The 16,160-nt window shown below is 47.5% G+C and overlaps 1 protein-coding gene across 1 annotated transcript in view; it reads right to left on the bottom strand.

The window, feature by feature from the left end:
- The window catches only part of GALNT9 (polypeptide N-acetylgalactosaminyltransferase 9), a 307,400-nt gene that overhangs the window by 160,861 nt on the left and 130,379 nt on the right, over positions 1–16,160 (bottom strand). Inside the window, exon 4 of the mRNA XM_060249993.1 lies at positions 14,067–14,241. Coding sequence (XP_060105976.1) covers positions 14,067–14,241 — 175 coding nt within the window. The remainder of the gene's footprint in view (positions 1–14,066; positions 14,242–16,160) is intronic.

The raw sequence follows: 16,160 nt of genomic DNA, 5'->3' as shown, positions 1-16,160 counted from the left end.
CCCCAGCAGCCCTCATTAACCCCTGGAGAAGCTCCAATACCTTTTCTCCACCTCTTATGTGATTTTGGGCAGTGGGTGACTTGCTAGACTTTTGACTGGGGGGGAGCAGCCAAGGAGAGCTCCAGGCGAGCGAGGCCTGCTTGGGCTGGCTAGAGATCCAGCCAGGCCAAGCAGGCCTCGCTTGCCTGGGACTCTCCTTTCTTGTGTCGATTTGCTTTTGGCTGGAGGGGGGGCATATGCTAATGAGTTATGCTAATGAGCACCACCACCTATTTTTCTACAAAATGACCCCTGGTATTGCATCTGCTGAAAGCAAATTCTAAAAAAAAGAATCTATATGGACATCTTCTCATGCCAGAAGAAAAAAGAAAATCCTCCATCTGTTCTACCTGATGTCTCTCTCTGTGTTCCCTGGGTGTCCTTTGAGGCCTCGCCACACGTGGCCCGCCAGCCAGAGCCAAGGCAATGCGACAGAGCATGCCTGCCGCAGAGTCAAAGATCAGCTGTTCGGCTGCCAAATACGAATTGGTCTTTTCTGCACCGTTGAGAAATAATGAGGATGCTTCAGTGAACACTCTAGGTTGTTTAGGTACGTGAATAGCTAAAGTCTACTTTGCTGGCATCTGCCCAGGCTGCTCTGTGGTTTTTGAACAGCTCCCCCCCAACCCCTGGCACGTGCCAGACGCTGCCTCTCTTAATCCGACTAAGTAATTCCACTACAATTTTTGGCAACTGAAGCATGGATTCCATTAAGCCAACAAAGAGATCCTGAATGACGGGCAATGGCAGGGATGAGGTAATGGATCACAGAAGGGGTGATGGTGGAAATGGAGACAGCGAAAGAGCGAGAGAAGGGCTAAGCAATCTGCAGATGCATAACTCTGCACAACTGCTCTGGAACCATGTTCCGGAACTTCAGGAGCTACCTAACCTGACCAAGAAAGTTCACTGAGAACATCACAGGTCAGCTCTGAAAGGACTTCAGCGACTTCCAGTTCAAATCAAAGCATCATTAAAAGTTCTTACCTTTAAGCAGCTTGAAGCTGGAATACCTGAAGGACCACCCAATGAACCTGACAGGCATACTCGGGCCTCATTTTGGACAGGAGCTCACAGGAGCAGAGCTCCGGAACCTCTAAATTTTATTGTGCTCTTCTTTCTTAACACCCCCCCCAAACCCCTCCCCCCCCCCAAAAAAAAACTTGCTTCTGGACTCCTTTGTTCAAACCCTGTTAGAATTTTGCTGAACTCGAAGATCTGACAAACTTTTAAATATTTTTTCCCCATGAAAAATACGAAAATAACCAAAACATCTAAAGCAGACAGATGGAAATCTTCCTCATGCCACTGTGGCCAGATAGGAGAAAGTACGGTAATTTTAAAAGGATGATGGGAGTCAGGTTTTATTATGACAATTATAATTCCAGAAGCATTTTGAGCTGATATAATTTAGTACACCTTCTGGTGATGTCAGGGGTGTGCGGAATATGCAAATGAGTTGTGCTAATAAGCTCTGGCAACTCTTTTTCTATGAAATGACCCCTGGGCATACTACTTCACAAAACACGGGATTAAAATGCGGAATTCACTACCAGAAGATGTAGTGATGGCCGGAGGAATACACAGCTTTAAAAGGAACGTAGATGGATTCATGGAGGACGAGTCTATCAGTGTCTACTAGACACAGGGATTGAAGGGAACCTCCACATTCAGTGGCACTAATCGTCTGAATCGCAGAGCCGGGTGGTAACATTAGGGGAGGGCCTCAACCTCTATGCCGTCTTGTTGGCCATCCTGAAAAACTGATGGACCAATGTGTGAGATGGATGCTGGATTTGATGGACTGATGGTCTGATCCAGCAGGACTTTTCTTAGGTTCCCCTATGAGCCTGCTTGGCTCAGTTAAGATTTTCAGCAGAGGTCTGCTGTTGAGATCTTCAACAGAGCTTCTGTTTCAGGTGTCCTTACCTACTGATGCAAGGTCTGCTACATAGTGGCCAAAAAACAGGTGCCATCAGGAGGTCCACCAGTGGGGCCAGGACACTAGAAGCCCTCCCACTGTTGCGCCCTCAAGCACCAAGAATACAGAGCATCACTGCCCCAGACAGAGAGTTCCATCTAAACCTTGTGGCTAATAGCCATTGATGGTCCTCTGCTCCATATGTTTCTCCAGTCCCCTCTTGAAGCTGTCTATGCTTGTAGCCGCCAGCACTATAAGATGATCACTATAAGATGAATGTATTTACTTCCACTATACTTTGCCTTTCTCCCTACTGGAGGAGAATTCTTCTTTTCTCTATTTTATCTTCACAACAACAACAGCTTTGGCTGAAAATGTGTGAGTGGCCCAAGAACAAACATCAACCTTTCATGGCAGAGTGGAGACTGGAATCCAGGTCTCCCAGATTCAAGTCTGACATCATAACCACTAAAAAGGTAAAGGTGGTCCCCTGTGCAAGCACCAGTCGTTTCTGACTCTGGGGTGAAATTGCTTTCACAACGTTTTCACGGCAGACTTTTTACGGGGTGGTTTGCCATTGCCTTTCCCAGTCATCTACGCTTTCCCCCCAGCAAGCTGGGGACTCATTTTACTGACCTCGGAAAGATGGAAGGCTGAGTCAGCCTTGGGCTGGCTACACCCCGCTATATTTTAGTATCATTAACGTCACCAGGGATTCAGAAGTGGCTTCGTAACCTAGCGGAGTGTGCCTTTTGCGAAATCAGTTCAAGTCCAAATCTCTGGGATCTCCTGCAGTTTTCAAAAGCAGCCACCAGGGGGCTGCAGCACCAGGCAATGCTTTTTGAACCCCCCCCCCATTCCATTTCCCCCCGCTGGAATTCAAGTCCCTTTCCCACCCCCGCAGCTATTTACTCCATGAGGGTAAGCGACAGGTAGCCACCCCTGTATGGTGCTTGCATATTTTCTTCTGTGGGGTGTATGGCAACCATCAGGATGCACAAATGTCCCCCATTTCATATCTTTGTGCATATCTGTTTATTTGTATCCGTTATTTGAGTTCTCCACTTCTTGCTGTTAGTTCGGTACACTGGTTCGTATTATGCATTCAGGTGGTATGGCTGTTATACATTGCACGCATTTTACAGATTGCATGTGTCATTATATGCATAATGCGCATATAACGCTGATTTATTGATGCCCAAATAATAATGCTGAAGAATGTGTACGGTTTACGAGCAAGATCGGTGCAGGGAAACAGAAGATGGACAAAAAAAGCCCCATATAGGTTGGGATTTGCATGAGGGAAAAGGCAAACCAAGGTGGGGATTTGGAGTCAGAAGGAAGGATAAATTCAAAAATCGCTCCCAAACTGCTGTAGGAGTTTTGGCAACTGAGATCAGAAAATGGTGGTGGTGGGGGGAGGATTAACCCATTCTTCTCCAGCAGTCTGTTCACATCTGAATGATCCCCCCTCTCCATGGCTGCATTTAGGAGTTGTTTTGTAGAAAAAAAGGTGGTGGAACCCATTAGCATAACTCATTAGCATATGCCATCCCCCCAGCCAAAAGCAACCCGACGCAAGAAAGGAGAGCCCCAGGCGAGCAAGGCCTGCCTGGGCTGGCTAGAGATCTGGGGCTCTCCTTTGCCACCACCCCGCCCAACAGTCAAAAGGCCAGCAAGCCACCCATTGGCCAAAAAGTGGAGAAAGGGTGGTGTGGGCTTCTTCAGGGGTTAATGAGGATTGCTGGGAGTGTGGCAAAGCCCCTGGTGGCTGGTTGGCTGCTCGCTCTCCTACTCTAGGGATTGTTATGCAGCTGCACCTACTATTCAATGGGCAAGGTAGGAGGGGAGGAGCAGGGGGAATAGTCAGAAAAGTTCAGGAGCTGAGCTCCTGCTGAATTCAAAGCCTGATGACCATGGCTATTCCCAGTGGGCCAAACGGTACCCTGCCAGGCTATTTCAAGTCAGCAAAATGACACAGGGGACATAAGAAGAAGATATTGGATTTATATCCCGCCCTCCACTCCGAAGAGTCTCAGAGCGGCTCACAATCTCCTTTCCCTTCCTCCCCCACAACAGACACCCTGTGAGGTGGGTGGGGCTGAGAGGACTCTCACAGCAGCTGCCCTTTCAAGGACAACCTCTGCCAGAGCTATGGCTGACCCAAGGCCATGCTAGCAGGTGCAAGTGGAGGAGTGGGGAATCAAACCCGGTTCTCCCAGATAAGAGTCCGCACACTTAACCACTACACCAAACTGGCTCTACACCAAGACTTCTCCACACGTGATAATCACAATCTGCCCTGGACAATCCGCAATTAAGGGTTCCTGCCTGACTCTCACACAAGGTGGGGACCTCAGACCCAACCTGGGTATTCTTTGGTGGATGAATCAGGCTTAACCAGATGTGTGGGAAGAAAAGCACTGGCCTAGCACAGGGATCCCCATTGGGGTGCCCGTGGATGTCATGGAAACCACCAAGATTATGCATGGGATAGAGAAGGCAGAGAAAGAAATACTTTTCTCCCTTCCTTACAATGCAAGAACTTATGGGCATTCAATGAAATTAATGAGCAGTCGGGTTAGAATGAATAAAAGGAAGTACTTCTTCACCCAAAGGGTGATTAACATGTGGAATTCACTGCCACAGGAGGTGGTGGCGGCTATAAGCATAGACAGCTTCAAGAGGGGATTAGATAAACATATGGAGCAGAGGTCCATCAGTGGCTATTAGCCACAGGATATTGATGCAACTCTTTGTCTGGGGTGGTGATGCTCTGTATTCTTGGTGCTTGGGGGGGGGGGCAACAGTGGGAGGCTTCTAGTGTCCTGGCCCCACCGATGGACCTCCTGGTGGCACTTTTTTTTTGGCCACTGTGTGACACAGAGTGTTGGACTGGATGGGGCATTGGCCTGATCCAACATGGCTTCTCTTATGTTCTTTGCTCCTTATTTTTAAGCAGTGGGTGGTGACAGAAAGGGATTTTGCCCAACAAGTCTTCTGATTGGGTATTGGAGATCTGATTGACTGTGCAGATGTTTTTTCAAATGTTGCTTTGGGATCAGCTGTCACCACAGCACAAGAATTTACACTCTGTTATTGAAATTAAGCTGTGGCAATCATTTTGTGGCTGGCTCCACCTCCTGTGGAAGCCATTTTGTGGCAGCCATTTTGTTGCTGCGCCCATCGCGCTGTGTCAGAATTCCAAATGTGCCCACAGGCTCAAAGAAGTTGGAAATCCCTGCCTTAGTACTCCGAGACATTGGGCTGTTCACCACTATTCATTTCATCTCTGAATGGGTTAAAATGATTGTTTACTTAGAGGGTGGAAGAGTTTGACTAAGAACCAGTCCTGGGAAAGTTGTTGGCAGGAGGTGAGAGTTTTCACACAGACCGCAGACTAGATTTCAAATGACAGCATTATATGGGGGAGGATAATAGAAGTGTCAACGCAGAATGGCCTCGGCACCATTTCAAGGTCAGTTATCGATCAACACATAAATCAAGCCACCCTTTTCTGTTTTTACCAAACGCCCCAGTGAATTCCAGATGCAGGGCTAATGGAAGACAACAACCTCAAGCTTCACTTTGGAAAAACCTTTGAGCGATAAATATTTAATGTCTGAATTAATGCCCCTCCGCCAAATCACCTTGATTCCAGAGAGCCAGTTTGGTGTAGTGGTTAAGCGTGTGGACTCTGATCTTAGAGAACCGGGTTTGATTCCCCACTCCTCCACTTGCACCTGCTGGAATGGTCTTGAGTTAGCCATAACTCTCATCAGAGTTGTCCTTGAAAGGGGGCAGCTTCTTTGAGAGCTGTCTCAGCCCCACCCACCTCACAGGGTGTCTGTTGTGGGGGGAGAAAAATCTAGGAGATTGTAAGCCACTCTGAGATTCGGAGTGGAGGGCAGGATATAAATCCAATGTCTTCTTCTTCTTCTTAGCTAGCATGTATGTTTCCCAAGTGTTCACATGTTTGTGATCTGCCCTTTTTTTCCTATTTCAATAAAAACCTTTTCCAGTTAAACATCTGACTGGTTTATTTTGAGAGTTCTCTAAAGGAAAGATCTCTGCATACATAAGTAGAGAATCCCCGTTACCTCCTCTTGCTCTGTCTCCCCCGCCCCCCCCCCCCGCAACTAAATAGAAGACTGCCTCTCTGGGTAAGAATAAGGCAGCTTTATGTGTTCACTACTGGTGGCCATAGCACCCTATTGCCATTGGGGAAAAGGCATGCAGGCAGAGTTTGAGCAGCTGTGACTGTAGTAAGTGGGAGAGCTTGCATTTGGACAGAGGATGGGTGTGCAGGCAGGTGGGAGCATATGGGTGGTGGACAGGAAGGATGGCCTTGTGGTAGGCACAAGCATCCACTCTGGGCACTCTCTGCCCAGGACCCTCCAAAACCTGGAATTGGCCCAGGTTGGGAGGGGGGGGGCTTTTCAGCAGCAACAAAACTAGAAAGATCCTGTGAAGATCCTGTGAATGTAGGGGGAGGTGTTTGTGAGTTTCCTGCATTGTGCAGGGGGTTGGACTAGATGACCCTGGAGGTCCCTTCCAACTCTATGATTCTAGAAAGGTGCAGGGATGCTTACTTATGGCTGCATGACTGGTTAGAGCCAGTGCTAGCCTCTTGAGTTGGAATTTTTTGTGTCGCTGCAGAAGACATAAGGGACGTTTGCAAAACACGACGAGAGGAGCTCCACTTCTGCCAGGATTAACTGCTGTCGTAATCACAATCCTGCTTAGTGTCTTTATAGTGCCCTGCTTTTTATTGGAATTTTTATTGCATTTTTAAAACAGTTTTACAATAAGGAGGCTAACACAAATACGGACGAGAATCACTTGTCTTCTGGGCTTTTGTGCGTTCAGCCTTGCCCAGTTTCGTTCTTCCCTTTTGCTCTGGTCCCTTCTCACTTCTTTGCTCATTCCTTGTCCCCAGAAATCAAGAGGGGGGCTCTATGGCACTGTACCCCACTGAGGTCCCTGCCCTCTCCAGGCTTCACCCCCAAATCTCCAGGAGTTTCCCAAACTGGATCTAAGAGGAAATTAGGGAGCAGATGGGAGAAAGCAGTTTGGGGGAAGGCTGCAGGCTTTGCATATTAGGCCACACACCACTGATGCAGCCAATCCTCCATGAGCTTTCAGGGCTCTTAGTACAGCCTAGTGTAAGCTCCAGGAGGACTGGTTACATCAGGGGTGTGTGGCCTAATATACAAAGGAGTTCCTTCTACAAAAAAAGCTCTGGCTATAGTTAGTAGTCTCTAAGATAGAAGTCTGTGGAGGTGGCAGTGAAATGACCAGCATTTCATGGAGAAGAGGAGAAGGTCCACCTGCAAGTGGGAGCACACAGAGCATTCAAGGACACACGCACACACACATACTGCACTGGTGCCGAGGGACTCCAGATAAAGGGCAAAATGTTCCCTGGGGCAAACTGATGTGACAACCCCCCCAAACAATAACTTGATTCCCCCCACTGATTTGGGAGAAATCTGATGGGGTTTTTTTTGAAGTGAACTGCAGGTGTAAATGGGGCTTGATGACCCTGCAAGTACCAGATGGGAAAAGCTACCCAATCTTTGAGTAAAGCTACCCATATGTGAATGGTGTTAAATGTTGCTTAATTTGGGTAAATGGGTGAGGAGAAGTGAGGCCGGGCGTGGATGAGGTTAATTCAAGGTGAGGAGAAATCCATTGTCTCAAATTATGTGTCTCCCTGGGATGTTAGCTGGCCAGCTGCTCTTTCCCACACTTCTAAATTACATGCCCAAACTTGCCTCTGACTGGCATCTATTTTGTGCCAGGCTGTGTTTTGCACTGATGATATTTGAAATGATATAGTAAGAAGGGTGTTAATGATTTTTAAGCTATAAACTGCCCCCCAGTGACAGGAGGGGTCTGACTGCTAACATCCTACTGAAGCAGACCACCGGTCCATCGAAGTCAGTATTGTCTTCTCAGACAGGATGAGGCTTTCCTGGATCTCAGTGTGAAGTCTTTCTTATAACCTTCCACCTGGTCCTTTTAACTAGATATCCCAGAGATTGGACCTGGCACCTTCTACATGCCAAGCAGAGTCTCTACCACTGCAGCCCCTTCTCAACACTGATACTTTACATACCACTCACATGCCCTTATTTAGCAGCACTAGGGTATGGTGACACCAGCCCTGGCCCACCATTGCCTTCACTGACCAGACTCAACCATACCATTTGTTGCTGAGAACACAGATGATAAAGCACTCAAACAGGCATTGGAAGGGTGAGAGTGCAGGCACTGGAGGAGAGTAGGGAGTCCGCAGTCATGGGCTCCACCAGAATCCATGGGCCTTGACAGCGGTCCCACCTCAGGGTTTGGAGATGCCAGCCCTGGCCCACCATTGCCTTCACTGACAAAAGTCTTCACTTTCCTGCCTCCCAGTGGCAGCCCAGACCCAACCAAGAAGGGGGAGGAGAGAGAAATAGATGGACAGAGCCTGTGGGGGGTTCCCCATGATGTTATGACATGGTATGATGGGAGACCATGAGGGGTGCAAGTGAGCATGCCTGCCTCCTCTGCTGACACTGCTGTCCTCTTCTCAAGCCCCACCCTGCCATGTCTTGAGAGGAAACAGCCTCCAGGTGGGGACACAGAAAAATACTAGGAACGTTGCACTTTTTTCCGCACTCAAACTAGGGTTGCCTGGTCTTATAGGAGGAGACCTCTCACCAGCAAACCCTTGACCTCTTCCATGGCTCAGTAGGCCAGCAGGGGGGAAATGAAGAAAAAAACCCCACTATCTTTTTGAAAGTGTGTTGTCATTTACAGGCTAACTCTGGAAATGACTTCACAACACTCTGGTGGTCAGTGAAAGCTTTGTGGTAAAATCCTGGCAACCCTCACTCAATCTCTCCATGTTCATCACTTGGATGTGAACAGATCAGGGATATTCTGCCCGTGGTCAGAAGCTCACTCACACCCAGTCAGAGGATCAGCTGGGGAGTCAGGTTCTGACCCTGCCCACTCAGCAAAATAGCTACCCAGTGGGATTGAAAAAGGGTGAGCAGAAAGATCCTTTCACTTCCCTTCCCTCCAAGCTGGACAGGGATAGAAGCAATGCAGGGATAGGAGAAAGGTTGTGTCTTTCTCCTCCCCTGCAGCCCAAGCTGACAGCATGAGGTGGGGAGAAGAGAAAGGAAATCACCTGGGCTTCTGATCCCAGAAGCTACATTCCAGTTTTTATGGGTCCTGGAAGACCTGAATGCACCACAACATTACAGTAATATCAGTTAAATGGAGTGCAAGAAGAAGGAGGAGGAGGAGGAGGAAGAGGAGGAGGAGGAGGAGATTGGATATAGTATACTCTGCTCTTCATTTGGAGCCATTTACACCCTGTCAAGTAGTTGAAGCTGAGAGAGCTCTCAAAGAACTGCTCTTGAGAAAACAGCTCTGAGAGAACTGGGACTGACCCAAAGTCACCCAGCTGGCTGCATGAGAAGGAGTGGGGAAATCAAACCAGGTCCTCCAGATTAGAGTCCACCGTTCTTAACCACTATACCAAAATGTCTCTCAACTAGAATACACCAGCCTAAGCACACTGAAAGCAATGGAGTTAGAAAACTGTAACTCTGTTTAAGGCTGCACTTTTAGTTGGTTAGGTTGATAATGTTCCTCTTTCTAATTGGTCAACTTTTTTTTGAAGTTAACTAGTTTAAATATGCCCTGATCTGTACAGCCCAGCCTGGCCTGATCTCATCAGGTTTGAAGAAGAAGATATTGGATTTATATCCCGTCCCCCACTCCGAAGAGTCTCAGAGCGGCTCACAATCTCCTTTACCTTCCTCCCCCACAACAGACACCCTGTGAGGTGGGTGGGGCTGGAGAGGGCTCTCAGATCAGCTGCCCTTTCAAGGACAACCTCTGCCAGAGCTATGGCTGACCCAAGGCCATGCTAGCAGGTGCAAGTGGAGGAGCAGGGAATCAAACCCGGTTCTCCCAGATAAGAGTCCACACACTTAACCACTACACCAAACTGAAGCTAGGCAGGACTAAGCAGGACTAAACAAGTTAGAACTTGGATGGGAGATTACCAAGGAAATCCAGGGTGGCTATACAGAGGCAGGCAACGGCAAACCATCCCTGAACATTTCTTGCCTTGAAAACCCTACGGGGTCATCGTGAATCAGCAGTGACTGAACAACAACAAAAAGTTTTCATACAAGTGTTTACAAAAATACACATTGTCATGTTTACACACACACACATAGACAATTATAAATTAATTTAACCGATTGATTAATTTAGGCCAGATATAGCGCTATATAGAAATCCAAAATCAACAGATGCATCCCCTAAAAACAAACAACTTGATTTTTTTAAAAAGGCAGCAAGCAGGTGCTCGTTCCATTTATTTAGTTGGAATGGTTCCATTCCTCTTTTCCGCTTTTCAGAAAGAGCTCCACCAAAGCATTAAAAAATCATAAAATGACAAGCGGCATAAAACAACAGCTTTTAGGAAATCCCTCCGGAAGACACATGTACAAGAGTGCTAAAAACAAATCAACCATTCGGGCGCTTGGGAACATCAAAATGTTTTAAAGCGTGACCTAAAAGAAAACAAAGGAGGTGCTGTCTGGGCATGTGATGGATACATGCCAACCTGACAACTTTCGCCTTTAAAGAGATGGATGTCTGGTGACCTTTGGATCTGATAGTTCTTGCCTTGAGAAGGCCACAGTGACTTGAGTTATTTTCCTATCTTTGCCGGAACCAAGACACCCCTCTTCTGCTTTGGCGGTTAATGCTTGGCTGAGAGTCAAGGCTAGAAGTGTCCAGTTGTTACGAAAACTGAGAGAAGCTGCCCTAATATAGTCAGTGATATGAACCTAGGGTGACTTTTTAAACTGTGATTTTTGTACCCTTGTGATTTTAATCCATGTTAAAGTTACCCTTTGTTACGAAGTCGGTATGATGTATTTTTGCTGTGTATTTTTACATACTATTATTTTTCATATTTGGTTTTAATTGTTGATGTTGTCTGGCTTTGTATTGGTGTATGGTTCTTTTTTTTTTGAATAACATTTAATAAAATGTTAATTCACAAAAAAAAACTGAGATAAGCTTTATTTCAGTGAAAATTATCTATGAAGAAGGATGGAATCTGAGTGGATGGGAGTCATGGCTCACAGAGAGAGCAGGAGACATTCATGCTGTCGGGTCTTCAGTACCCCTCCCGGTCTCCCGGCGTCGCCGTTGCCCCTCCCGGGCACTCTGGGGCATTCCCCGGAGGTCTCAGAAACAGTGGGGTGGGCGCTGGGTTACTTCACCGCAGGCCCCCATTCCCCTCCTGGCTGTGCTGCGGCTCCTGTCCCTCTCTCTCGCGAGGCAGCCTCTTTGAGCATCAGCCAGCTTCCTCAGCGACCTCCTCCCTCCCTCCTTTTATGCTTCCCGACCCAACCTTCCCCCTTCCCGGGTCCTGCCCCTCTCTGGCTCCTCCCCCCTTCAAAGCCCCAGATGCCTGGGAGAGGCGAGCCAGGGCTGGGCTGACTGGGCGTGCCTCGGGCGTCCTAGCCCTCGGCTGCGTGCTGCGATGGGGCGTCTCGCGCTGCGATGAGACGAATGGCTCTCCTCCTCCTGGCCCGGTGCTGGGCTCAGCTTCTCCCTCTTGCTCCCCGGCGTCTTGCCCTGGCCAGACTTCGCGGACTCGGAGCCGGGCTTGTCATCTGGGAGGCGTCGCTCGGGTGGCTGCTGGCGCCCCGTCAGTCGAGGTGAGGGGTGGGGAAGGCTCTTGGGGCGACGACGAGGGCTTGGAACGGCTGGCAGGCGCCGGGGGGGTCTCCTCCGCGCAGTCCCCGCCCGGGCTGGGCGGGACACATGCTAAAGCTCAGAAGCTGTGTTGTTCTTGTTTTTGCAAATAAATGTTTCAAACATACCTATCCTGAACCCAAACCCAAAGAGAACGTTCCTGAAGGAATGGCTCTCATTCTGTTTTAAGGCTTGAACATAAATCACCAAGGTATCTAGGCTTTCATCGATCTGCCCTTACTTTTCGTAGTTTGCACCCCTTCATGGAAGCAGAAGAAGAAATTGGATTTATATCCCGCCCTCTCAGAGTCTCTGAGTGGTCACAATGTCCTTTACCTTCTCCCCCCCTCCCACAATAGACACCCTATGAGGTAGGTGGGGCTGAGAGAGGTCTACCAGAAGCTGCGATTCAAGGACAACTCCAGTGAGAGCTATGGCTGACCCAAGGCCATTCCAGCAGCTGCAAGCGGAGGAGTGGGGAATCAAACCCAGTTCTCCCAGATAACAGTTCACACACTTAACCACTACACCAAACTGGCTCTCTCTCTCCAAACTGGAAGGATAAGGGTCTCACATGAACACATATATGAAGCTGCGTTATAGCAAATCAGAACATCATTCCATCAAAGTCAGTATTGTCTACAAAGACTGACAGTGGCTCTCCAGTAGAGGTCCTTCATATCATCTACCAGTTGGTACTTTCAACTGGAGATGCCAGGGATTGAACTTGGGATCTTCTACATGCAAAGTAAAGGCTGTTCCACTGAGCCATGGCCCCTCCCCTAAAGTTAAAGTACAGGTGTGAATTATTTCAATATATATTGAACCTTTACCTTCTACTGAATCAGACCCTTGGTCCATCAAAGTCAGTGTTGTCTACTTAGTCTGACAGTGACTCTCCATGGTCTCAAGCATCACCTATTGCAAGACCTTTAACTGGAGATGCCAGGGACTGAACCTGGAACCTTCTGCTTGCCAAACAGATGCTCTACCACTGAGCCACAGTTCCAGAACTGTGGTACCATCATACAGAAGCTCTCATCCCCAGGCCCCATCCACCTAAGATTAGGAGGCAGGAGCATTTTGGACAGGGATAAACCTACAAGAGCCTTTCCTCTTTCAGGCAGGAAAGAGCATCTCTTCTGTTGCTGGAGGTGCCCAAATCATTCACACTAATGAAAATAATGTTATTTTTTTTCCTTCAGAGATATTTGATTTTAATAGGCCAATCCATGCAGATTTAATCAGCTAATTACTCTATTAAAACTCATGTAATTAACTGACTTCTTTAATTGGGTGACAGCCCTCAGATAAATAGGTCTGAGACTTCAAGGGTTAGAGATATTCATTGAGCTAAGAGGAGACCTGGAGGGAGATTTTAATTTTCTTTGCCTCTTGACCTGCCTCAAAAACAAACAAACACATGTTTGATTTTTGTCTTTCAGTTTCCTCTGATTAACCTCTTCACTCATCTCTAGTTGCAAGAGCCTCCTATGCTCATGCCCTAGCTATTTTATTTATTCAAGTTGCAGGGCTTTTTTTGTAGCAGGAATTCCTTTGCATCTTAGGCCACACACCCTTGATGCTACCAATCCTCCAAGAGCTTACAGAAGGCCCTGCAAGAAGAGTCTTGTAAACTCTTGGATAATTGGCTACATAAGAGGGGTGTGGCCTAATATACAAAGATGTTCCTGCTACAAAAAAAGCCCTGCAAGTAGGTAAATCTGTCCTTACAACCATTAGGTCGCCACTGTGGCTTAATGCAACAGCAAACCATCAAAGATAAAAAACCCACAACACTGAAGCCAATGCCATAGTCCTCCCAGGCAAATAAAAACACCATAACTTGCTCAACCACACTCAAGGAGCAAAAAGCCCTTAACTGCATCCCAACAGAATATTCTGAATCAGTTTCTTGACAACCAAAGGCGGCACAGTCGTGATATAGACATTCAGCAGAAGGTTCCAGAACTTTGGTGGGTCCACTGAAACAAACTCTTAACACCTAGGATTGCCAACTTTGGGCCTGGAAATACTTGGAGATTTGAGGGTGGAGCCTGGGAGAGTGGGGTTTGAAAAGAGAGAGACCTTGGTAGAATTCCACCCCTGCGCACATCCATTGTGAGCTTTTCCACTTCGCCTATTATTTTGTTTCTGACCACACTAATTGTATACCATATACCATATATGTCTATGAGGAACCAATGCCAAAAAAGTATCAAATTTAATGTTAATAATCCTATCCATTTAGTTTGTGCAATGGGGGAGGGGAGTGGGAAGAACAGAAAATGCAGATGTTGCCCATGGAAATATCCTTACTTACCAGCCAATGTTGAACTCAACGTGAGCATCAAAAAACCCAACCACCGGAGAAGTTGCCGCTTTCCAGCCTTGGATTCTAGCTCGGATCAGGCCCTCTCGTTTGTTGTTGCGCACTATCTTCACCAGTCCCGGATATCTCTTGTGCACATACTGGTCCAAATTGAACTTCAACTCAACTGCAAAACAAAGAGACAAACCGATTTGATTGGAATTCATTTTTATTTATTTTGCACCCTCCATTTCTAGCGCTCTTTTTCTAACTGGTTGGTCACCACGTGAATAATAAAATCAATGCAGTTGGGCTATTTTTCCTTGGATGACTCCCCAGATATACAGAAAAATGTGACTTTTAAAATTAAACATTTTTTTTTCAAAGTCCTTAACTGCCTTCCCAATGAGGGCTAAATGTTCTCTGGAAGGGATGGAATATCGAGAACACCCGAGTGTCAATTAAGAGATATGAAGTCAGCCTGCAAGTCTCTGAGAGCACCCTGAATTTTGGAGAGTGGGATTTCCAAATTATTCCCCTTGAGTTATTACTCCTGTGGGCTCATATTTTCTACATAAAGCAAACCGATGGAGGAACTGAAATGATATTGTCCACCATGGCATTCTCATATGAACATATGAAGCTGCTTTATACTGAATCAGACCCTCGGTCCATCAAAGTCAGTATTGTCTACTCAGACTGGCAGCGGCTCTCCAGAGTCTCAAGCTTAGGCTTTTCACGCCTATTTGCCTGGACGCTTTTTAGCTGGAGATGTCAGGGATTGAACCTGGGACCTTCTGCTTACCAAGCAGATGCTCTACCATTGAGCCACTGTCCCTCCTTCTCCTGTTCCTGCTAACTCTCCCATGCTCTTGCATGTGCTCACAGCATGAGAAAACTGAGGAGGGATGACATCAGAGATGTGGGAACATCACTTCCAGCCACTATGTCCATGACACTCTAGAAATTTCCCTAATCTTTATGGTATTTACCACAGAGATTGAGGGAATTCTTAGAGTGCCAAGGTGTGTTCGTGTTTTTGACATCACCTCTGAGTGATCACTGTAATGTGACGTTTCCGCATCCGTGATGCTTCTTCTCTGTGCCCCAGCTCCCAGGTTCCTAGAGGTTGTTGGAGCATGGCTGGCAACTCTAAGTGATATAGACAAAACCCTCAGAAATGCCTAATTTGACCCACTGCATCCTAGGAACATATGGGTTGCCAAGTCCCTCTTAGCCACTGGCAGGAGAAGGGAAGACAGAGTTGCCAGCTCCAGCTTGGGAAGCTCCTGGAGATTTGAGGATGGAGCCTGGGGAGGACAAGGACCTCAGTGAGGTACAATGCCACAGGGTCCACTCTCCAAAGCAGCCATTTTCTCCAGGGGAACTGATCTGTATATTCTGGATCATAGAGGCTGGCATCCCTAATGTACAGGCTACCCAGAGCTTTTTCTGTAGCAGGAGTAGGGTTGCCAAGTCCAATTCAAGAAATATCTGGGGACTTTGGGGGTGGAGCCAGGAGACTTTGGGGGTGGAGCCAGGAGACATTATGGGTGGAGCCAAGGTCAAGGCTGTGACAAGCATCATTGCACTCCAAAGGGAGTTCTGGCCCTCACATTTAAAGGGATGGCACACCTTTTCAATGCCTTCCTTCCATAGGAAATAATGAAGGATAGGGGCACCTTCTTTTGGGGCTCATAGAATTGGATCCCCAGGTCCAATCCTTTTGAAACTTGGGGGGTATTTTGGGGAGAGGCACTAAATGCTCTACTGAAAATTTGGTGCCTCTACCCCAAAAAACAGCCCCTACAGAGCCCCAGATATCCGCAGATCAATTCTCCATGATTTTCTATGAGAATAAATCTCCATAGGGAATAATAGTTCCCAACATTCATTTCCCTCCCCCCCTCACTTTCTAACGACCCTGAAGCGGGGGGGAGGGCCTCCAAACTGGGGGATCCCCTGCCCCCAACTGGGGATTGGCAACCCTAAGCAGGAGCTCCTTTGCATATCAAGCCACACACCCCTGATGCAGCCAAGCCTCCAAGCATTTACAGGGCTCTTAGAACAGGGTCTACTGTAGGCTCTTGGAGGATTGGCTACATC

Source organism: Heteronotia binoei, chromosome 11, assembly GCF_032191835.1.
Source record: "Heteronotia binoei isolate CCM8104 ecotype False Entrance Well chromosome 11, APGP_CSIRO_Hbin_v1, whole genome shotgun sequence".
Lineage (NCBI taxonomy): Eukaryota > Metazoa > Chordata > Lepidosauria > Squamata > Gekkonidae > Heteronotia > Heteronotia binoei.
The sequence above is the reverse complement of the archived record's forward strand: the minus strand, read 5'-3'. Positions and strand labels throughout refer to the sequence as shown.